At 31.5% G+C, this 15,600-nt stretch overlaps 1 protein-coding gene across 1 annotated transcript; it reads left to right on the top strand.

The window, feature by feature from the left end:
- The first annotated feature begins 4,544 nt into the window (after nt 1-4,544).
- LOC149909592 (uncharacterized) lies at nt 4,545-14,365 on the top strand. Its single transcript, XM_090117801.1, has 5 exons — nt 4,545-4,712; nt 10,472-10,626; nt 11,407-11,512; nt 12,720-12,903; nt 13,510-14,365. Exons 2-5 carry the CDS (start codon nt 10,473-10,475, stop codon nt 13,612-13,614), a joined length of 549 nt encoding a protein of 182 aa, XP_089973927.1. The 5' UTR covers nt 4,545-4,712; nt 10,472; the 3' UTR covers nt 13,615-14,365.
- Nucleotides 14,366-15,600: the final 1,235 nt, after the last annotated feature.

The following is a 15,600-nucleotide window of genomic DNA, read 5'->3' as shown; positions in this document are numbered from 1 at the left end:
TTCGGAGTACTCAAATTCGGAACAAATGTATATTTTCATCATATTAATTTACTCTGTAGGCAAATAAATACGTAATCTAATGTCTGCAGTATTATAGGCATTATAATTAACAATATTTCTTTCTTAAGCGCTATCATAAACGTGATCATGAAAGGACGTTTAGCTACCTTAGCTATTATGGTTATATTTTACTAGTGTAAAGGACCATGCAAAAAAATGTATGGGCAGTGTCCCATCCCATCAACAGACATGGGACAAGTTTCAATATCATTATTACGTCCCATGAAAAGTCAGTACCAATTTTTAGTTCGGAATTCGGCGGGGTTTTTTTTAAAAAAAGACTTTTGACAAAAATAAAGTATTTTTATTTTAAAATAAAAAATTACATTTTAGACGATAATTACAAAAAGCAATTGTTCAACTAGACATTTTAAGTATTAATAACACAAAAACAATTGTGCAAGTAGACACTTAATAACAACAGAACTATTATCCAGACAAAAATAACGTTATATTATTCATCTATTATAATAGTCGATAACATTGCCGCTGGTAGATTAAAGTTGATATGTCGACCTTTGCCCATATACCATATAATTGATATTATATGGGCACAACTTCCAACCGTACGCGCCCCTGTTAGGCATGTGCAATACCACTGTTCAATAGCACGTCTGCCAGTTTCACTTCGGTTTATTAATATGTAACAATAATAAACGCGCGATCTAACGTGTCGAGATTGTATTCGTCCTCTAATTAACCAGACATTATCTTCTCGAATATTATACCTTGGCAAATCAGTTAGCTGGTTTTCTCGAAATAATTCAATATAATAAATTCCATTCCGAATATGTTCCGCACAGTAGGATTTTGCAAGTTTTATATGGTAGGTCCCCAAGGCGAATATATAACATATTTTTTTTATTGCACGTTATCCCCATATCCTACAGTGATGTCGCCATAGTAAAAAATAATCATAATGTCGAGATGTATTTAATGAGATATGTTTGGCATCTGTTGATGATATGGGACGATTTTTTTAAAACTGTATAAGTATAACATATTTTTTTTTATTGCACGATAACCCCATATCCTACAGTGATGTCGCCATAGTAAAAAATAATCATAATGTCGAGATGTATTTAATGAGATATGTTTGGCATCTGTTGATGATATGGGACGATTTTTTGCATAGTCCTTTTTAAAAATGCTTAGTCTTCTTAGTTTAACTAATCGTGTTTGCACAAGACTTCAATTACGTAGCATAATGTTCTTTTATCCCTAACAAGATAAGTTATTAATTCTAATTTAGCTTAAACATATTTATATTTTTTAATAACGTTCCCAGAAAACAGACCTTGTCTTCTATAAAAGTGAATATTTTCAGTTGTGTCAAGCTTTTCTCCTTCTACGTTTTTCAAATTTAGGGACGGATTAAAAGAGCTTATCCTTTGGACTATATAAAAACAAAAAGATAAATCTTGGGTAATAATTAATGCAAGTGTCGTCAGTTTTATCTCAGCTCGCCTTCTTGAACAACGATACTTATGGAGACACCTGAAACTATATTATCTTATGATTTATGCTTGAAGTTGAATTTAAAAATATGGAACTATATTTTATAATATACGTCATATACCATATACAAATGAAAATGAACTACCTCATAATTTATTGTATCCTTTTTTAGTTTTATACTTAACCTTATGTTATAAATATAAACATGTTTATGTTAAACTTGTGTAGCTAAACCACTAAACCGATATCAGTAAAATCTGTTTAATTAAAATTTCTCCACAATACAAAATTCGTTTTTTTCTCCACAATACAAAATTCGTTTTATATACAAAATTCGTTTCATGTTTGACCATGCTTGAATAAATAAATATTAATATAATTTCAATGTAAGCGAAACCTCGATCGACTTTTACAAATATAAAAATATAACAATGAATCTTTTAAAATATACAGAAGCTTTTATAAATGTACAAATAAATTGAAATGTTTGATGAAAACGGGTTTGTACAAAAAATATTTGTATTAGAGGTAATTTTTTCTAGCAACTTTGCCGTTTGATTATTCAATTTCATAATTTCTTTTCGTGAATAGATTGAGCACGATTTATTACTATTCTTACCAATAAGGGAATCGATAGAAAACTAATTCTAAATAGCAAATACTTCAGCAGACGGAATCGGTAGCTGAATGGAATCAAATATTCTTGAAGCGATTGAAGTTTTGAATAAATTCGTTTCATAGCGCTCACAAAAGCTCCGTCATATTCTGCTCTGACATGATAACGCACAGAATCAAGTCCGGGACAATTCAACTATCTGAATCGACTTGAAAAGCGCCAGCTCTTTTCGGAAAAGGTAGTCTTAGTTTGGGAAGTAACATCACGTACGTTACCGTCTCTCATAAATGCTCATAAGGTTTTCCTGCTCGGGATTTTACATTGAAATCGAATAAACATTTCCATTTTGTGTTCTGATTGAATTTTCACTGTTTCTAAATTAAAAGATAACACTCTATACGTCTAGTCTACCCTTAATATGCCAAAATATTGTTAATAAAAATATAAACAGTGATCGGGAAATTTCTCTTACGATATTTTGCTTTAATTAATCACATTTCAATTAATGTAGATGCATACTCTGCTTTTCGATCTCTATTTTTTATTTTCTTTTATAATGTGATGTTAGTCAAATCTTCGAATTGTATATATTATACTTAAATTTGATATTTCACAACTTAAACACTTATATGATAGAATTCCATTTAAAAATATTACGGAGAGATTTTCCTAGACAAAGTAACTATGTTTAGGATTTCAGTCCTATGTGGCAGTAAAACTGTCGTAACTTAATGAATTCAAGTGTGATATTAGTATCTTCACTGGAGAGATTTTATATTTCTTATCATAAGATAAGATATAACATATCATTAAAATTGAGAGCTAAATAATAAACTTAAAAAATTAATAGACTCGGTAAACGTCGCTTGTCACGGGGATAATAATATACCGAACTATATAGGGCGCGGGGTTTATAATGAAAGTAGCGACCCATGTTATGTTCTAGTACTAAAAGCTTTTAGAGCGATAAGGGTAATGGTCACTCGTTCAACGGCGGTCAACGACTAAGCTGAAAAAGAAGCTACCAAATAAATTCTCGGGTTATCGAATGTCACTTGGGAGTTGGACGCTTAAAAGAAAAATTTTAACGAAAAACCGTTCATTTTTTGCGAAAACGGTGAGGAATTTAAGTAATTTCATTGTAGAACACTTGAAATACAGACACTTCAAAAACGTTTTATTCGCTATAATGGGCTATCCAAACGGGTGTTAGGTTACTTGAATACTAGGTTTATTTTATCAGAATAAATTAGCAAAGTTTTTTTTAAGTGTTATGTAGGTATAAAGTTGACATAATTATACGTATAAATTTATAAAGAATATAAAAAATTTGATCACGAGGCGGGACGTGTAGATTGTAATATTCCTCATTTTAATGAAGTTTGTCGTTAAAATTTCCAGTTTTAAATGGATATTGGAGACAAATGCAAATAGACGAAAAAAAACATCATTTAAATGCAACTACGTACTGAGTAAAATAACATTGATTAATTAGCATTTTAATTCGTTTTAATCCCTCGCTCTATAATTCCACTTTATCCCTTCCTTTCTGTTGATTTTCAGCGCACAAATGCACGCGTTTACAACGAATTAGCATTTATGTATTATGTCCGTACGTTGTTTTATTCTCTATGTGAAAGCTTCATAATAAAATGTTATTTAACGCTTTTTTGACGTAATCTGGAACGATAAAACTTCTTGTTTCTATAGGTAACAAAAATACAACCACAATAACTTCAATCTGTATTGTGTGTATGTACGTAAAAGATTATAAATTATTATTTATAAAAATGATGACATAACAGCATTGAACAATTATTTTCTGAATCCACTATTAATAGATGAAGCAACTCTATTCGATATGTATTGTACATGTCGAATAGAGTTGCTATTTATTGCTTATGTATATGCCTTTATTCAACATAAGAGAGATACGAAAGTTTATTTTAAACTATAAATTGATACAATAGTGTCCAAGGGAATAATAAACTCCACGTTCATACTCAAATAAAAAAATAAAGGGGAATTCCTTTTTATATTTTCTAGCTAGACTGACAATAAAAACAAATGAAGAAATATTTAATGAGTGAGTAAATAGTTAAAGACAACAGAATCAAAGTAGTTATATAAAACGACATTTGAAATACATTACAATGTAAATTTAACAGAAGATAAACAATAATGAGAATAACAACACCTGTTTACCGATATTACTCTCCAAAATCCTATCGTAATGTGGCAAAGATTTCACACGAAAACTTATGCCTTAAATCTTCCCTCTTTCGACATGTTCAGCTAGCAGTCGGCTACGTTTAATATAGCCGGGGAATTCGGGTCGGTGGACGAAATGCAGTGCCCCTTGTTTCTGTTCCCATCTAGCCGACTCGAGCTCCAGTGTGACGGAGGCATTTCAGGGGACGCCCGCCTCGCGCCGTCCCCGACCCGCGACGTTATCGGAATCGTAACACTCCATCCCTCCAAAATAAACATTCGAATGTTCTAAGTTTATTTTATGTTCTAGTATTTTCTATTGATACTTGTGAGTAGATTGTCGTTCTAAAGCCATCGGTTTATATTGGTAAGTTTAATGATGTGAAAATCTGCCTGTTCACGTCGAAACCATTATTTTTTATCATCTCGTAACAATTGAAATGTCCAAATTAAAACACAAGATTTAACAAGCATTTCCTTTTGTTCAAATCGTGGTGTTTTAATAAATTCCTAAAGCTCGCTCGCAGGTGTCTACAATTTTAAAATGCATTCTTATGCCCTCTACTCATTAGCAAATTGGGCCTCGGTATAAAGAATAGTACAAGAGGTAAACTACAACTATATTATGGCATTTTATGTACATTTATTCACAGCATTGTGATATATCATTAATGAATATTTCCTACTATTACTAAGTCATTTGGTATGACTCGGCTTAGCAATCGAATTTATTGTCAATAATATTCTTCAAGTGGTGTAATTATAAAAAAAAAACGTAACTTATTTCAATTAGTTGATATCCTGAGTAACAATATAAAAATTGTTTATACAAATTCTGGCACGTTGGAATTTGTAATGACTGTAACACAACCCTGCCAAATTCCTGAATATTTTAGGAATTAGAGGAGGCTCAACTCGAAAATTATATTGGCTACATTGTACAAATTAGAGAAGTGGAAGGAAGAAAATAAGGACGTAAAGTAATTTAAAAGACAAAGATATAAATTTTAAAAGAGCATTTACCGTTACGTTGATGATAGAATAAATTTTTAAAATGAGGTTAAAGGTGAACTGGATTCCCGCTTCCAAGACACATGTATACTTTTTAATGAAACGGGCGGGAGCTTTACGGCGGGCGGGATCCACAATCCACACCTGTAAGCTTATACAAATTAGTTTTAAAATAATAGTAATCTTCTAAATCCGATTTTTTTACAAAATAAATAAGGTTATAAATAACCTGCCCCTTTGCTTGACATAAAAAGGATCATTTCATCATCATTTTTATATTTTTATGATTGCTAAGTTGAAAATTTAATATTTTTAATATTTCTATCAAATAAATTTCAATTTTAAAAAAAAAAATTTCGGATCACTATTTTCCGAAGAAAAAGTATTTTTCTAATGCTATTACTTGAGAAAAGCCACAAATAATGAAGACACCAATAAAAAGAACTCTGTTTTATTGCTTTTATCTCATTTATTTAAAGGAGCTCGAGAAAGAATATAAAAAAGTTTATAAAATAATTGAGAATAATCGTTGTGCTGTGTTGGTTGTGTTGTGTTTAAATTTAATGCAATATATGTATAACGAAGAACTACTGAAAATGAATAAAACGATCCGTTTTTATTTGCTTCTTTTAATATGTTGGTTGAAATTAAAATTCCGTTTACAAGCCGTTTACTTTATTGACAGTTCTGTCATTGCAACTTGTAGAGATTCTCATTTTTACTTTTTGGTATGTTCTGAGACTTATTTTAACCTTTTGAAATCGAATAAAAGTTTTTGAATTTCAAATAGGTACATAAAAAGTCTTGTATAGAATAAAAAGCGTTTAGCTTTCATTCAAAATTAAAACAACACCAACGAAAGAGTATTAAATCTCTGAGACACTTTACTTCATATTTAAGGTGAGTCTCTAACAACTAGTGTAATAAAATATGCTTGTCAACAGCGGATGCCTTGTCTCAGGGTACTGTGGAATTGCAGGAAATGGTCGGTATTTTGTTAAACGCGAGAAAACGGGCTCAGCTGTGCGACAATATTGCAATATCGTAACAAAACACCCGCATTTTTCTTAAATTCCTAGGATACAGCTACAATACTATAATGTCTGCGACTTCAGCGAACAGAACACGAAATAAAGAGTATTAAGTTTATAAAGTGCAGTTAGCAGAATCATTGCAAACTTCCAAATGTGTTTAGTTATAATTAAAAATGTTACATTCTGTAATATACAGAATGTATTGATAGGTATTTAATATAAAGCGTATGCGTCCCTTCTGCCTATCCTATAATCCGATCTAGACCTTTCATCCTATTTTCGACAATAGTGTACCTACCGCTCTAGTATAAAATAATATTGAATCATATATGTATTATAAGTATTATTTTCATCAAACAAGCTTGTTATTTGCGTTTTAACACAATAAATCATAGAAATACCTACACAAAAACTATAAACTCGTTAAAAACTTGTTCTAAGCGAAGTACTTTCAGTAATAGCGTGTAATGTGTTACAGTTTAAGCTTTCGGGAAGTACGTAAACAGAAATCGCTACATCACAATCAACTGTAAACGGTTTCTTAGCTTAGCAAAGTTCTGAGAACGCTATTCTCGTTTACGAAAATCTATATTATACAATCTGTTTCAAATTGATGTTTCCAATAACAGACCGAAATAAGTTTTTATTTTTAGCATTGTCCTGACTTTTTTATAGGGACTAAAATGCTAATCTTAAGAGACTTTATTCTGTCGAATATTGATTATTAAAAATTAATAGCACTTACTTCGCCAGTTTCACTTATTTTATGTGCCTATTATCTAAAACTAACTAAGCTAACGAAAAGAGTATATTTTTCTATATTACTCAAAACTAAAAGTACATTATTCAATTGCGAGGAAAATTAAGATGCAACTTTCTCTGCTAAATGAATATCAATATTACTCCATCTTATTAAATCCTGCACTGAAGAGAGGAACTGTTGTGTGTTTCATTCAAGAATCAAATTATATGATAATTTATAAATGTAGAGGTTTCTTTATAAAATTTATATTCAAGACTTATACATAGCACAAAAGGCAATCTCACAAAAATTGAATTGAATATTCAGTATGGAATGCTTAGATGGAATGCTAACTTATCAATTATAGATATTACAAAAAGACTTCTGAGTTCTGGGCCGACATCTTCTTCAATATGCCTTTATTTGGAAATCATGATGTGTAAATAAGAACTAGTCTATTCTAGGCTTGGATATAATATACATATGTATACGTGACCAAAAAATATCTGGTGAGATAGTATTCGTACATTGAAAACCTGCTACAAAAAGAAGATACTGTAATAACAAATCGATTTGGGATAAAATATGTATCTCAAAACGTAAAAATAACTTGTGAAAACTGGCAAACATACCCACAAAGATTTCGTGCAAGCCAAGTCACGGGTGATAATTATTACCGAGGGATTTAGCAAACCCATGACGTAAATCCTAAATTGCGCAGAATGTTTCTACACATTAATAATTAATTAACTATACCTTACATTGTGATACCTACCTTTCAGAACTCTCAGATTTCTCAGTTTCAAAAGTTTTAGTCCGGGATACATCGCCCATTTTTGCAAGTGATTACTATCAAGCTAATTTTTCGTGAGTAGCTTTATTTTGATGAGATGCCCAATAATTTCATGTACAAAATCTCGATTGTGGTAGCTACCAGAGGAAACAAGGATAAAATATTTTGATTTGATGGTTCTCAAATATTAATTACTAACTGAATGTTTTTTTTTGTTCAATCTCAAGATAATTATCTAAATTATTCGAAAAAATATTTGTCCTACAAAATCTATGGTTTGATCAAAGAGTCCCCCTTTCCAATGTGTATCGATAACGAAGTCATCATAAATGATTACTAACCAGCAGATTTTTTTATTTTCACTTATTTAATACTTATATAATTCAACAGACATATTGTCCTACAAATTGTCCTAAAAATATTTGAGAACCGTCAAATCAAAATTTTTTATCCTTGTTACCTCTGTAAGCTACCACAATCGAGAGTTTCGTACATGAAATTATTGGGCATCTCATCAAAATAAAGCTACTCACGAAAAATTAGCTTGATAGTTATCACTTGCAAAAATGGGCGATGTATCCCGGACTATTTGGTAAAATACTTAAAAGCAATTACGATAAATGATATTATTTTGATTGTCTTAATAGGTTTGATTGACTTATTGCAATTTTTTATGATATCTCTACATACATGCGAAAAAACAAACCCTTCTCATACAGCCAAAAAGAACAAAAAATACTATAAATGACAGAAATAATCATTAAAGTATCAATTGGTTCCTAAATTATAATCAAAATTATCATATCGTGAATTGCAAAAAATATTGAAGACATTCATTAGGTTTAAGGGCGGTGAAACGATATTTTATGGTTCGTATTCGGTGACAGTACATTTTCCTTCATAATATATTTTAAATGTAGAGTTGGCTACTTCATTTCTACCATCTTGCTGTCACAACTTAAGCCTTAACAACATTTTTTTTTACATTTTAGACATAAGTACTAGAAATCGTTCATGGAATGTGAAATGTTTAAAGGCAAAAGCTTATATCAATTTACAAGACGCAAAAGAAAAAATGTACATAGATTAAAAAAACTACTTTTATGGAGAGAAGTAACAACAAGAAAGAATCATTAAAGTTTCAATCGCTTTGTCTCAAACCAATAGAAATATTGAGGTACGTGTCGTGTTCGTGTAGCTTCACTCTAATTCGCTTGAATAATGTTTAATAAAGTATGACGTTGAAGTTAATAAGCCTTTAAGAAAATAAATTTACCTACCACTTATACACATTTAACGTAATACATATCTATTAGAATTTAACCAGCATTTAACTTATGAACGTTAAAATGTTGTCACGTATCATAATACATACATGTATTCAAAGCTTTTAAAATAAACTTTGTAAATAATTAAATATAGGTATATTTAAAGTGTTAACTTAAATATGCTCTTGCTTACATATAGCAAGAGCTTTTTATTTTGTAAGAAAACGTAATTGTGAAAGTATTAAGTGTAGAATGTAGATACCTATTCACTATGCCGATAACCATCTCAATCTGCCTATTATCAGTGGAAATAACTAAGTTTTCTAATAAAACAATAATTTACCTTAAAAAATAAAACTCTAAAACAGGAAGTTTCTCAAGAATAAAAAAGACAAACTAAAAATAATTCATAAAGTATATAAAATAAGTCAATAAATCTCTATTTCATCACTGATCATAAAAATCTGTTTAAAAAACAAAAGGAACACTTCAACAGTTAACCTACGGAAAATCAAAACTTTACCTTCTTCAAATAACATAATGGAGATATTTCGAAATGAAATACCGATCATGTCTAGCCGATAGTTGAAAAGTAGACAACCTAAATTTTCAATTTCGGACGAAGCTCTCGTGATCCTCATCCATCAGTGAACTTTTAGCGCTATGCAGAAATATTGGAACGAGTATTTACTTCAAAAGGTTTTACGTTGGTATTTGCAAGACGAAATTAAAAATGAAACGTGTAAATATCTGATACGTAGGTAGATGTTACGCGGGAAGACAGGTAGAAGAAAAATTCGAACGTTGTCAATACTAAATGAGAAGAATAAATTGTTGCTCGAAAAAGCGATTGGGTAAAAAGTATTCCTACCAATTTAATATGAATATTTATGGACTGGCACCTCGGTCGTACCGTCGTACTTCGATCTCTCTCGGGTCGGCTAATTTAGAGCAAAAGCAAAGTGTGCACGCAAACACTTTTATACTGTACCAGGTTTATATTTATGACCAAGAGATTTAAATTGATTATAATTATATTCTTTACTTATATAGGCTAAAACAATCGCATCAAACACTAACACATTCTAAATGTTTAAAAAGTGCAGTCAAATACACTTGCTTCCTTGAACTATGGGTTAATTTCTGTGCTATTAACCTATATGTTATTAGCACAGAAATGTTAATGATCGGCAAAATATGCATAAGTAATATCAGTTAACATTTTTATTACAGTATTCTTATCATCGATATTATATGTATTATGAACATTCATTTCAGTATGATGACGCGTGCAAGTATGGCAAACACGCTGAACAGTATGAACCAATTTAGCAACAACTCAACCCCAACTACGAGCACAACGGCGAGCAATGTCATTACAGTTGCTAAATCAACGCATAATAAACGCCCGCCCATCATCATTTACCCCACCGGTAAGTCGCAAATTATTCGGGCGGTTGCCACGACCCGCATACAATCAATAAACGCTGACGACATACTTTTACAACCGCCAAATGATACTGGGGACAAACTGATTGTCTACTGTATATTAATTATAATTAATTTAGCATCGAAAGTCGCTGCTAGCTATATTGGTTTTATCCATAGAAATGACATGGTTTCATTAGTAAGCCTTTGCGTAGACAACAGCTGGGCTAAGAACTAGCTTGCCTTTATCATTTTCATAGAAATGTGATTAGGTCCTAGACAGTCTTATCTTTCCACGCATAGTTGTTTCTTTAATCATGCTTCATAGTATACCAACGAATTTCAAGATAAGTAGTTTCAATATCTACAATTACAGAGTACTGACTTTTTAACAAAGAGTTGGGCTATTAATCATCAAACAAATGTACGTGCCAGAAGCATCAATAACTGCGTGGTTTACGGTACATTTATCTGACTATACATAAAAATTTAAAACACGTTCGATATAGAACATAACTGAAAATCTGAAAATACAGCTAAAATAGTTCAACTTTTTAAAACAACATAAATTCTGGTGTACGATTTATCTCGTAGAGCTATGCCAATAAAAATATTTTGCCGGATCGCCACTGGACTCTAACATCATAAGGCGCACCCAAACATTTGTTATTTCTTACTATCCTTTGTTATGTGGCTAAGCCTTGATTTCTTTGTGCCCAATACTACTGTGCCGATAGATTCTTTGATCAAAGGTGCCAATAAATAACTTGTATCTTTTGTTTCAGTAACGCCGGAGTCTATAGTTATACCTATTGTATCGTGTATTTTCGGCTTTCCCCTGCTAGCTCTGACTGTGATATGCTGTTTGAGACGAAGAGCTAAACTTGCCAGGTATAATATAATAAAAATAATGGCCGGGAAAAGTAATTATTAATAATGACTTTTAACCTCGAAGCGTATTCCCTGCAGCAATATGAGATAATTTAAAAAATGTTATAAAACATGCCGTATAAATGTGTTAATTATAGGTAGTTACTCCCAGTTACTCCCCTTCGGCACTTCGTTTTTAATTATGTTATAAATATCCTTAACTGAACATTAATAATATTATACATAAATAAGTATAAATTCCATAAAATTCACTCAGAAAAGTTTATTGTTCTAAACCAAAATGTAACTTATTATTATACGAATTTATTGTCTTGAAATACAGACATTTTCAAATGGTCTGGCATTACAAAATGGACGTGTGATAAATCTCATGTGTGTAGGGGAAGCCTTTCCACCTGCGTCCACAAACTCCACATTGACATTTGGCACTTTCCCATATCTATTCCATGTCATTTTACGGAAGGGTGACCGCATCTATACGCCGTGTCACCGGACATTCAATGTTCAATGCATTGTTTCGGAAACAATGGAATTTATTGGGCAGTGCGTGTTTACAGAATTCTTTGAGGAAAAGGCTGGTTTTCCCTATAAACGTGTTGTTATTATACAGTGATTAATTTATTTCTAAAATAACGCACCAAACTTTGTCTGGCATTAATTCTAATAAATAATTAACTTGTAATCGTATTTTTTTCTCTATCATTTTATATATTTTTATGATAATCAATGTGTTTTATTTTAATTAAATACATTTTAACTTTTGCATCCTAAATATTTTTTCATTTACGAATATTGAATAAGCCTTTTATGGTTATTTATTGGTCCAATATCTTACATCTAAGCTTACATCATTTAAAATTGTTTGTAAAACTTTTACTTTAAATTCTGAAATATATACGCAGCGCCTGCTTTAAATTGTATACATTCGCTAAACATTTTATGGCATAGTATCCGTGAAATCGATATCCAATTTTGCTTTAACTTAAAATATACTTATCCACACTTAGCTCCAGTTTACAGTTAGTATTTTTAAATATTGTGGAAAGTTAGCTTTTTAAAAAATAAGGTTCTTTAAATATACATCTTTTAAATAAGATTATCAGAAGAATTTCACGATCGTGCTATGCAAGCAAGTCTTTAATTTGTAAAAAATAGAAGCTTAAGCAAACACGTCTAAACACTACATAATTAAGTATACGATTTTCAGAGAACGCGCACGTCGACGGAACTGTGAATTGGACCGTGGGGAGCTATCAGTGGTGCGTTTGTCTCCGGTGAAGAACAGGCCCAGGGCTGTCAGCCTAGTGAGGTCCCCCAGGCCGCCGCCCACGCTCGAACTGGACACAGTATTGGAGGAACGCTCCGATCCTGAACAAACAACACTATCACAAGTAAAAGGAGTGAATTTCCTTTCTATTCAATTAGAAGTTGGCACGTAGACTGTTTAGTGCTGTTTATGTACATATACTCAGTTTAATACAAAAATTTACCTCTGTATTTGAACATTTACATAGTACCTAATAATCAATATGTATATCCAGCGTAAAACATAAGCGCTTGAAGTTTTTTAAAATGAAATTGCTAGCAAGTAGCAACAAGTAACTATGTAGTACTCGATAAAGATATAAATTTATAAAAAATATTATTCTAACTTTGTCACTACTTTGTAATATGTAAGGCGGTTCGTGACAATATGACCACTTTTGACTAGTCCACTTAGATTAGATTAGGTATGTGGTCCCCAATGTCTCGTTCCTTTTATTAAAAGCGTTTGGCTCAGTGACGTGTGGACGCTCACATCGTATAGAAGTTATTTCAAAATTCAACAGTCAGTTCAGTCCATGAGGAACAAGTTTTATATTAAAGGAAGGGAATACTATGGACGATGTACCGATAGTAGCTTAAATTTCCCCGTTAGATAAATGTCAAACTGATACCTACCTGACGTTCAGTCAATGATTTATTATGGTGAATCCAATGTCAAAAAAAATTTTAAGGTGGAAATAACGCCAGACCGCGAAGTGGGGACCATCCTGTTCAGTGCAATAGGCGCTGTAGGCACAGCCGCAGTGACCGCGGCGGCCTGCGCTCGAGACAGCTAGCGGCGGGGCTCAGCGCAGCTCGGTGCCCGATCGCCGCTCTGGGCCGCGCTGACCAGCCAACCCCTCGACGACGACATCGATGACGTCAACGACACGGACAGCTAGCAGGCGATCGACGACCGCTCCATCACCGATATAGGGGAGCACATGAAATTGTTCTTGGACATTCCATTACGATTCTAAATTCGAAGGGTCATTGGAGCAATTATTCGTAGTTATATTCGTCAATGTAGAATATTGAGTGTGTTCTTAATTAAGAATAAAGATTAATGTATACCATATTAATAAAATAATATATCTATAGTATAGTGTAAACTAAGGAAATATAAGTCCAAACAACGTAAATTAAATGAGTTTAGATACATTGTCAATACATTTTTAAATAATAAAAGCTTCATATCAAGTACTTAGAGATATTTACAATGTTAATCTTCTACTCTATGAGGAATAATTATTTATAATGTAAGTAATCAGTAGGTCGCTTTCCTTGTAATAAATAAGTAGGTATATATTCTATAAAATGCATAAATTTATAATATTTATACGAAAATAGATATCAAAATGGATCCCCAAAGTAGATTACTTAGGAAATGCCTTTTAAACTAAGGAAAGTAGAACAAAACATTACGAATGAAATATATGCACAATAAGTGTTATTAGAATTTTCCTTTAATCTTATTTTTCTTATTGTAAACTATGGGTTAATATAATTAAGTATTGCAATGTTATTTAAAACGAAATTATTAAAGGAATTGAGTTATATAATTAAATGGTTTGGCTTCCAATAAAAATATTTTTATTTCGAAACACCGGAAAAGTAAATCATATACATTCACAATTATTTAAACTACTAAGTATGTTTTACGTTATACACCATATTTAATGATGATGAAAAAATCTATGTTATTCAGGAATTATTAAGTATGTATTTAATATTTTTTTTAATTTCAATAATAATTCGGAGTCTGGAAGTAGACGTTGTTGGTACAGCTCTGTTGTTTCGAAAGCACATAAAGCTCTCAGCCCAACTGCGGTCATGTTACATCGTATGTGCCATCGGAATACTAGAGTAATGGAACATAAGTATATAACTATAGTTGTAGTGGAATAGTGCATCTAGATCTAGATATCAGATCAAGATAGTACTTTAGTTATATTTGTATTTTGAAATAGGCCTAATTTATACCGATGACCACAAAACACAACCTTAGTAGGTATAATTGTTTCTCATTCAAGTTAATCAACGTGTATGCCCTGGAGACACGCTGAGTGTAAATCATAACTCTGAATAATTGATATTTATGTTCAAGTTACGTAAGCATATTTGTATATGCCTTTACAAATTTTCCATAATATGAGACAATTTAGATTACTTCAATGAAGGTTAGATTTTTAATTTATGCATTATGTCCTAAATTCCATTAGGTAATTAATCACACAAATAAATTTATGTTTGCGAAATATTAAAAAAATCCGATGTTCATAAAAATATAAAATATCTTTATAAAGAATATCTAGTAGATCGTGAAGTAATAAAACAATGAAATATTCAATAAATCACGTTCAGTGTTCACAGCAGATAATTAGGTATTATATTAGAATAGATTGGTATATGGACTATGAACTTTACATCACAATCTCTTCTTAACGAGTTCGTTGATAATTCTGGTAAGTTGTGTAATGATGACAATTATTCCTATTGTAATCATATAATAAAATCGTAGGAAGGTCAAAACTTTACATTGAATATTTTTTATCAGAATACTTGGGGCGTGATTTACAATAGATACCGAAGCCAAAAATATAGTTTTTAGAATTTTTGTCTGTTTTTCTGTATGTATGTATGTAGGTATGTCAGGGCTAATCTCAAAAAGTACTGCATGGATTTACTTCAAATTTGCTACAGAGATAGATGAGGAAGGACATAGAATAGGTTTTATCCCGGAAATACCACGGGAACGGAAACTACGTGGGTTTTTCTTTGAC

The sequence above is a fragment of the Colias eurytheme genome, chromosome 3 (assembly GCF_061535395.1).
Source record: "Colias eurytheme isolate Ceu_HAF_F1 chromosome 3, ilColEury1 Martin Lab GWU primary, whole genome shotgun sequence".
In the NCBI taxonomy this organism is placed as follows: Eukaryota; Metazoa; Arthropoda; class Insecta; order Lepidoptera; family Pieridae; genus Colias; species Colias eurytheme.
Note: the sequence above shows the minus strand (reverse complement) of the source record. Positions and strands in the feature narration are given on the sequence as shown.

Bases quoted from the DNA above. Each gene is read 5' to 3' on its own strand.
- LOC149909592 (XM_090117801.1), top strand. From the start codon at position 10,473: ATGATGACGCGTGCAAGTATGGCAAACACGCTGAACAGTATGAACCAA. The intron at 10,627-11,406 runs GTAAGTCGCAAA...CTTTTGTTTCAG, and splicing joins CATCATCATTTACCCCACCG to TAACGCCGGAGTCTATAGTT. The intron at 12,904-13,509 runs GTAAAAGGAGTG...AAAAATTTTAAG, and splicing joins AACAAACAACACTATCACAA to GTGGAAATAACGCCAGACCG.